At 37.7% G+C, this 8,997-nt stretch overlaps 2 protein-coding genes across 2 annotated transcripts; both read left to right on the top strand.

The window, feature by feature from the left end:
* The first annotated feature begins 4,810 nt into the window (after positions 1-4,810).
* On the top strand, positions 4,811-7,984 carry LOC125845678 (uncharacterized). Its single transcript, XM_049525221.1, has 3 exons — positions 4,811-5,681; positions 5,961-6,414; positions 6,568-7,984. Exons 1-3 carry the CDS (start codon positions 4,811-4,813, stop codon positions 7,982-7,984), a joined length of 2,742 nt encoding a protein of 913 aa, XP_049381178.1.
* A 212-nt stretch (positions 7,985-8,196) lies between these two features.
* Positions 8,197-8,691, top strand: LOC125845677 (uncharacterized). The gene has a single exon (XM_049525220.1). The coding sequence runs from the start codon at positions 8,197-8,199 to the stop codon at positions 8,689-8,691; it is 495 nt and encodes a 164-aa protein (XP_049381177.1).
* The last annotated feature ends 306 nt before the right edge of the window (positions 8,692-8,997 follow it).

The following is an 8,997-nucleotide window of genomic DNA, read 5'->3' as shown; positions in this document are numbered from 1 at the left end:
CATCTAATTGTTTTCACTTATATTAAGTAACCCCAAAAAACAAGCATAACACTAACAGGTTACGTTGTTTTTTTAGCGAGGACAGGTCTGCCAAAGTCAAAATAACCCTTTGGGAGGATTATGGTGAAGAATTTTACCCATACTTATTCCCCCCTGAATCCGGTCCATACATTGTCATTATTATGGCAACAACGGTGAAGGAATTCAGAGGTAAATACTATTACAGAGCATATCAGTTAAGTGCAGTTTTAACGTCACTAGGTTAACGTGACGTGTAAAGCTTATTTTGTAACAGGTGAAATTACTTTTGCCACCACAACAGCAACCAAAACGTATGTGAATCTTCAAATGGACCACATCATCTCATTGATTCAAAAGTTTGCAACCAAACCCGCTCACATACAAACAATTGAGAGTGGTAATAGAAGTAACATACCTATTGCGGAGGCAATGTTCCAGAACCGGATGACTATTACTGAGTTGCTGGATTCGGACTGGAGTTATGACATAGAGGTTAGTACGTTAAGCAACCTCCGTACCTTAGGAAAAATACATTAGATCAACAGGCTTCGACTGTATATTGAACTAATTTCTTTTCAATTACTAGGAATGTTTTGTTACATTGCATGCTTAGATCAGTCAAATAGATACCTACTTTGGTTGGCACTACATATCGTGCAACTTATGCAACAAAAAAATAGAACCTACAAATGGCGTCTACACCTGCAATAAGTGCGGAAAAGAATGTGACTTCCCGTTGGTTAGGTATGGAAACAGTTAACAATCTACCATATGCGTACTTTTATTCAAACACTAATTATTTATGGCACACACAGGTACAAGATACACATTAAGGTAAAAGACAACGGAGAGAAGACAACTTTGGTTCTTTTTAATGGGGTTGCGGAAAAGTTGCTCGATACTTCGGCTTCTAAGTCGGTAAATCGAATGTCCAAAGGTGATATGCATGTTCCATCGCTAATTGAGAGCCTCTGCGGCAAGGATTTTGTATTCAAGCTTAAATTGACCAACTTCAATTTTAAAGAGGGGCTGAAAAATTATACGGTTTCAAAAGTGTTTGTGCCGGATGAAGAATTGGAATTGCAACACCGCATTAACAAAGAAAAAAAAGTAATGTTATCAGTCACAATTTAATACCTATCTTTTTTATTCATTCATCATTGATTTCCAAAGCTAACCGTCCAACTTACATCCCCTTTAATGCTAAATATGCATTTTAAACTATAGGAAAAACTCAAAATGAAAGAGATGCAGAACTCACATGTGCAAAAGGCAGGAGGTTCACACACAAACAACTCAGAAGAACATCCGGATGACGGGGAAGGGACTTCCAATGGCAACACAAGAGTTTATGCAAGAAGGCTGATAAAGAAAAGGAAGCACTTCATACACCTTGACGGAGAAAGTGCTGCAGACACATAAAAAAAATGCACATTTAGAGCCTAAGTTACAATTAAATATGCTATGGACCGTAGAAGTATTATTGTACTCAACTAGCTCCTTATTTGTTTGTCAGGGTATTATTAATTTACGAGTACATACTTGGGTGATTTAATAGCAAATGTTGTTCATCTGTGGAATGATTGGGTATTATGTTTCCTCAACTCCCAGAAATATCGCATTAAAAAATGTGTATGTATTTACAATGTGTTCATGTCCACCTTCTCTTGATTATATGAAGTCTACCTTCTAATAACCAGTTAAAATACAAAAGACAATGTGAGAACCTAATGCACGTCTCTAATTTAGACAAAAACTACGCATATAGAAAGCAAGGTTCGAGGCAAAGTACTCCATTCTTTTGCTTTTTTGTTGCCCCGTGTTGAAATAGATTAGATTACCTTGCGTATAGTTACCACAATGTCATTCTTACTAACCCACACTACAACACCCAACCATACGATAACCACAAACAGGGGTTTACAAATCTCAAAACAGACAATGTGTACTACCGCATCCCGGTGTGCTGCCAGACATTTAGATTTTTGCACAAACGAGTTGTACAATCCAATACCTTCACCGGAATCTAACTCTACAAAATAAACACAATTCACATCAACTGAAACTAAAATGAGAACTATAATAGATAAACCCCCAATGTATTCAATAACGTAGATATAATAGAAATAAATAACACCATATACCACCACTCATTTAAAAAAAAATTCACACATCACTGTTAAAGGCATAATTACATTCAATATGAATAAGGCCTCAAACGGTGTGTCCTTTAATTTCACTTCCTTCCAGTTACTCGCTATTTATAATTGAAAAACAACGTATTCACCAATGAAATAACACACCACCCTTAATCCCCAAAATGTTGTCCAATAATCAAACAATGTCGACGCCGACTATGGGTACAACAAACGCACGAAAAAGGACACAAATAGTGTGTCCTTTCACGTGGATAGTACATGCCGCTTCAAATAAGAAAAAAAAACCCACAAAAAAGGTACCAAATTGTATGTCCTTTGGCTTGCTTAGTACATGCTGCTTAAAATTTGAAAAAAAGACAACATCCAACTACACATTACAACAAGTATTATGAATCAGATCCTACCTATTCTTACCGTTGAAATAACATACCACCATTACTCCCAAAATCTCTTGCCATTACTCAAACAACGCCGATGCGTTCTAACAATACAATTGCTGCACAATAACGGGCTAAACAATGTGTCCTTTGGCTAACTATAAACATGTTGCTTGGAATTTCATAAAACACTCAACTACCAGTTGCCCGCTACAACGACTATTACAAAAAAACACCAACCTATTCTTACTGAAATAGCGTACCACCCTTATTCCGACGATATCTACCCATAACTCCAACAACGCCGATGCCTTATAAGAATTCAAGTGCGCCCCGTTGATAACTCAATACCGATCGAATTGGCCGGTAATCATAATACAAAAATATACAAGCCAAATTTAACCACCCAACAACGACAAAATCAAGCGTTTAGCAGGGACTGTTGCCTGATACATACATCAAAATATAATTCAAAGAACCAAATAAATAGCACTACACTGTACCCCGATCGATAACAACAGCGCAGGTGAGTCAAGGTAAAGTACCACAACATCACTTGAATAATATAAAACAACAGGTAAATTGGGATGGCCCACTGAGTGCATTCACCACAAATTTACGTGTAGTTGTTCCAAATATATGCCTCATCTGTAAATGAGACAAATACACATTTTTAAAAATTAAAGGAAATATTCGTTACAACAACACAACTTTCGGATACAAACTCCCTTATGTTGCACTAAATTTTGTAAGCTTATATATAATTTTTCAACATTGCAGATTACCCGTCGTCTCTGCTAGCACAAATCAAGCTTTACAAATAACATTCGATCAGACATAATGGACGTCATATCAGACATAATTAAGGTGTTTAGAAGGCCTACTGATGTACCCGCCCATATTAGGAAACTGCAACAACTTCTGCCTCTTTTAGCGGTCCAAGACAGCATGTTAAAACAGAGAATACAGAGTTATACATCGTCATCAATCTCCACCCAAGGGGTTGTTGAAATACGAAAACTCAAAAAATTTCGGGGAAAGTATGCGCGTTTAAAGCGTAAGCTCACATTACTTCAACGGCAATACAAAGGTCACCCACTGAAGCAAGCAAAGGGTGTTCTATATTACATCAAAATCTTGGAAAAGGTGGTGCACGCAACAGATATCAGAATGCCAGAAATGCATCGACAAATACAGGGTAAGTTGCTATTGATCCATATATCCACTGCACAACTCCCAAGCAGATTTACCAAATTGAACTACTAACTACGTATGTCAATCCCACACCTAAACATTACAACACAGAAGGAATGAAAGACATCTCCCCATTAATCAATACTAGCACGTTACAATAGTTGCTACCGATCTTTCCCATACATTTACATTATGTCAAACTCTTCACGCCTCATTACAGTAGGAACATAAATACAACGTAATATTAGTCATGCATAATAACGTAGACATAGTCTATACTTACAGATGAATCCAAGATGTATTATACTGAGTAACAATTTTTTTAATAAACATCTTCTCAGGCGGACACTCTAACCAATCCAATGACTCAGTTATGGAGGAATGTGCAGACGTCTCACATGTAATGCATCCACAGACAAGCCAGTCAAAACAATACAGGTACATCTGTCACGCAGACAACAACACACATAATAACATATACACATAACCCTGTATTGGTTACAGAACTTCATTAATCATGAATTCAATACTTATATCGTCTCCCACCAGACTTATATGACAGCTGGATACAAGACAAGATTGATTTTGGGCCCTCCAACCTACACCTGTCAATATTGTCAGTCAATTTTGTGGTATGAGGAACGGACAGACAAAACTAAAAATACACGACAACCCAAATTTGCACTTTGTTGTATGAAAGGACGAATTTGTGTACCATTACTGACTCAACCACCACCGTACCTCAAATATCTATTGGGCACTGAATCCAGAAAAGTGGGAATGAACTTTAGGAAAAATATTAGGGTATATAGCTCCATGTTTGCATTTACATCGATGGGAGGTCGAGTTGACAGATCAATCAATCGTTCTAAGGGTCCTTATGTATTTAGAATAAGTGGGCAAAATTATCATCATATAGGCTCACTATTACCAGAAATTGGAAAAAGTCCACAATTTGCACAACTTTGTATATATGACACGGATAATGAGATAGAGAATAGAATCAAAAGTCTGATGCATGAAGAAGTAGAAACATAAATCGTACAAGGAATATCTGAAATGTTGGAAGAGAATAATGTTTTGGTCAAATCATTTCGTATGGCAAGGGATAGATACAGAGAACAACCACAAGCAGAGTTCCGTATACGCATCCTATCTGAAAGGACCCAAGATGGCCGACAATACAACATACCAACGACTTCTGAAGTTGCTGAATTAATTGTAGGAGACCTTACAGATGCTAACTTCCAGCGAGATGTCATTGTGGAACACCGCAAGAACGGACTGCAAAGGATCACAGATTTACACCCAAGTTTCATGTCGATGAATTACCCATTAATACATCCATATGGGGAAGATAGATATAGGCTTGGAATACCTTTAGATTCTGAGAGTCAAAAAACATACACTCAGACAAACTTGACAATGAGACAATTTTATGGATACGGTATACAACAACGCCTCAATGAGGGACACACTCTACTCCAAGCTAGCAGGATATTGCAGCAGTACATTGTGGATGGGTACATGGCAATTGAAGAAGAAAGATTTAGGTATATCCGAAAAAATCAACAGAAATTAAGGTCTGATCTTTATGGTGGCTTAATGGATACTATTGTACGTGGAGATTCAGATTGCTCAATGGTAGGAAAAACTATTATACTACCTCCCTCCCACACTGGAGGACCTCGCTACAGGGCACAAAATTATCAAGATGCAATGTCTATAAGTCGGTGGGCTGGATACCCAGATTTGTTCCTGAATTTTACTTGCAACCCAAAGTGGCCGGAAATAAATGCAATGACGAGACTAATAAACCAAGATCCTAATGGTTGCCGGGTGGAAATTATATGCCGAGTCTTCCAGATCAAGTTATTGCAGCTAATGCGGATTCTTAAAAAGGATAAGTCTTTCGGGACAATAATTGCGTGTAAGATATGACAATCAATAATCTTCAATATTGTCTTACTAAATCACAAAAAATGCAATCTCAATGCTTTTAAATTACAATATAGGTACATATATATGTGCAACCAAAAACATGGAAGATTATCACATAATCTTAAACATGTGCGCACAAGACCTAACCATAACTCCTACAAAGCTTAATTACTAAGAATTACATCACTTCTTTATGAATACAAAATATCTAGCAACCAATTCACCTAACCAACATGCTAATCCCGTCCACATACTAATTTGTTTACAGGTAAATATACAATTGAGTTCCAGAAAAGAGGCTTGCCACATGCTCATATCCTGCTTTTCCTTCATGAAACACAAAAAAACCCAACAACAAATTATATTGACAGAGTAATATCCGCTGAAATACCAGATTACAGAGAAGATACAGATGGGTATAATGCCGTGAAGAACTTCATGATGCACGGACCGTGCGGAGAACAAAATCCCAGTTGCCCATGTATGAAACAAGGCAAGTGCACAAAACATTTTCCAAAGAAATACAATGACCGAACAAATTTTGATTCGGATGGATTCCCTATTTATATTAGACGGAACACAGGTATTGAAGTCAAGAAAAATGGTGCCAGCTTAGATAACCGATATGTTGTCCCATATAACAGGGACTTGCTTGTCCAGTTTGATGCACATATAAATGTTGAAGTATGCAATTATGCGAGGTCGGTGAAGTACCTCTTCAAGTATGTTCATAAAGGGTCTGATAGAGCCACAACAATAATAGAATCAACAGGGACACCAACAGAAAATGATGAGATAAAAAAATACCTAGATTGCAGATACATATCGGCCACATAAGCTTGCTGGAGGATCTATTCATTTGATATACATCACAGGCCATCAGCTGTTGAGCGCTTACCATTTCATTTACAGGGGCAAAACACAATAATATTTAAAGAATCAAGGACAACTGAAAGCGTACTAAGCAGACCCAATTTAGAAAAAACAAAATTTACAAAATGGTTTGAGGCAAACAAAGAATACCCTGATGCAAGAGAGCTGACATATTCTGATTTTCCAACGCGTTGGGTTTGGAATGGAAGAGACAAACAATGGACCTGGAGGAAGAAGAGACACGCAGTTGGCAGAATTTACTTTGCACATCCAGGAAGTGGAGAACGTTTTTACATGCGTATGCTACTAAATTTTGTCAAAGGGTGTACTTCCTTCGAAAGCATCAGAAAAATCAATGGAGTAGATCATAAAACATATATAGAGGCCTGCTACGCTTTGGGGTTATTAGATGATGACAAAGAGTGGAATGACTGCTTGTCTGAGGCGGCCCAGTGGGCTTCTGAAAACGAGTTGCGACATCTCTTTGTTACCATACTTATGAACTGTCAGGTGTCAAATACACGTAAGCTATGGGAGAATAACCATGCAATATTATCTAAAGATATCATGCATATCCAGCAAAAGAGATTACAATTCAATGATTTACAGCCAAACACAAAGCAGATTAAAGCGTACACACTATTTGAGATTGAAAGCATCCTTCTAAAGATGGGGAGAAGTTTGAAAGATATAGAAGGAATGCCCCTTCCAGATTCAACATTAATGCGAAATGTAGGGAATCGCCTAATCAATGAAGAGCTAGACTACGACAAAGAAAAGCTCCAAATACTCCATGATCAATCACTCGCTATGTTAAATACTTGCCAACGCGTGGCATATAAGGCAATAATAACATCAGTTCATAACGAAGAAGGGAAATTATTTTTTATACATGGCCATGGTGATACGGGTAAGACATTTCTGTGGAATACTATTATTTTGAAGATCAGATCACAATCAAAAATCGTTTTCCCCGTCGCTACTTCGGGTATAGCAGCTTTATTATTACCAAATGGTAGGACTGCTCATTCGCGCTTTCATATTCCTCTAGACATCACGCCAGAGTCAACAAGTGAAATCAAACAAGACAGTCAATTAGCGGAATTACTTAAGAAGACTGCTTTGATAATCTGGGATGAGGCACCAATGGCAAAAAAATTGTGCTTTGAAGCATTGGACAGAACCTTAAGGGATATTCTCCAAGATAGGTATGAAAATAGTGCCATGAAACCTTTTGGGGGCATAACTTTCGTATGTGGTGGTGATTTTCGCCAAATACTACCAGTTATTCCAAAGGGAACAAGACGTGATATTGTGGATGCAGCGCTGAACTACTCACAGTTGTGGCCCTACTTCTCAATTTATGAATTGACGGAAAATATGAGACTTAAGTCAGGGGTTCTGAAGCACGGAAAATAGCAAGTTTTGATAAATGGCTTTTGCAAATTGAAGATGGATCAGTTTATACAAATAATAAGAAGGACCTCATTCATGTGCCCGCTGATGTATACATTCCAACATCGCACAATTAAATAGAATCCATTGTAGAGGCAGTATATCCGTCCCTGCTACAGAACTATAACGACCCATCCTACTTGAAAGAAAGAGCCATACTCACACCAAAAAACGAAATGGTCCATGAACTGAATGAGAAAATTCTGAAGCTGATACCTGGGGAAGGAAGAACTTACTATAGCTCAGACAATGTGTGCAAAGCAAGCGTGAATACTAATAAGGAGGATATATTGTACCCAACAGAATTCCTAAACAACTTACGATTCCCAGGTATCCCAAACCATGACATTCACTTGAAAGTAGGAAGTCCGGTTATGCTGCTTAGAAATCTAAATCAAACTGAAGGCCTATGCAATGGTACAAGATTAATAATAACACATCTGGGTATTTGGTCTATTACTGCAAACATAATCTCTGGAAAGAACATCGGTTCAAGAGTTACAATACCAAGAATTATCATGTCACCAAACGATTCAAATTGGCCGTTCAAGCTCAACAGGCACCAACTTCCTTTAGCACCCTGTTATGCTATGACCATCAACAAGAGCCAGGGGCAGACTCTTCAAAGAGTTGGGTTGTATCTGCCAAAACAAGTATTCACACATGGTTAATTGTATGTAGCAGTATCACGTGTAACAACAAGAGAAGGATTGACAATTGTCAATGCGGATGAGGACACATATGACCCTACATACATAAAAAATATTGTTTACACGAAAATCTTCCAGAACATCGGTCCAAGAATGGTGCAAACTAAGGAGGTATTTCTTAGCAATTAACTGTTTGGTATGGCAATTATAAATATACATTACACCAAATAATGGCCTAACTAACTTCTCGCAATGACTCATGTGCAGATAAACATCCAAACAAATGAGGATTTGTGATGGAGGTGTAATGCAAATGCAACAGTTGCG

The sequence above is a fragment of the Solanum stenotomum genome, chromosome 11 (assembly GCF_019186545.1).
Source record: "Solanum stenotomum isolate F172 chromosome 11, ASM1918654v1, whole genome shotgun sequence".
Lineage (NCBI taxonomy): Eukaryota > Viridiplantae > Streptophyta > Magnoliopsida > Solanales > Solanaceae > Solanum > Solanum stenotomum.
This window is presented reverse-complemented; position numbering and strand designations above follow the sequence as displayed.

Coding starts and splice junctions, on each gene's coding strand:
- LOC125845678 (XM_049525221.1), top strand. CDS start 4,811: ATGTTGGAAGAGAATAATGTTTTGGTCAAATCATTTCGTATGGCAAGG. Junction 5,682..5,960: donor TTTCGGGACAATAATTGCGT/GTAAGATATGAC, acceptor ATTTGTTTACAG/GTAAATATACAATTGAGTTC. Junction 6,415..6,567: donor TCGGTGAAGTACCTCTTCAA/GTATGTTCATAA, acceptor TATACATCACAG/GCCATCAGCTGTTGAGCGCT.
- LOC125845677 (XM_049525220.1), top strand. CDS start 8,197: ATGGTCCATGAACTGAATGAGAAAATTCTGAAGCTGATACCTGGGGAA.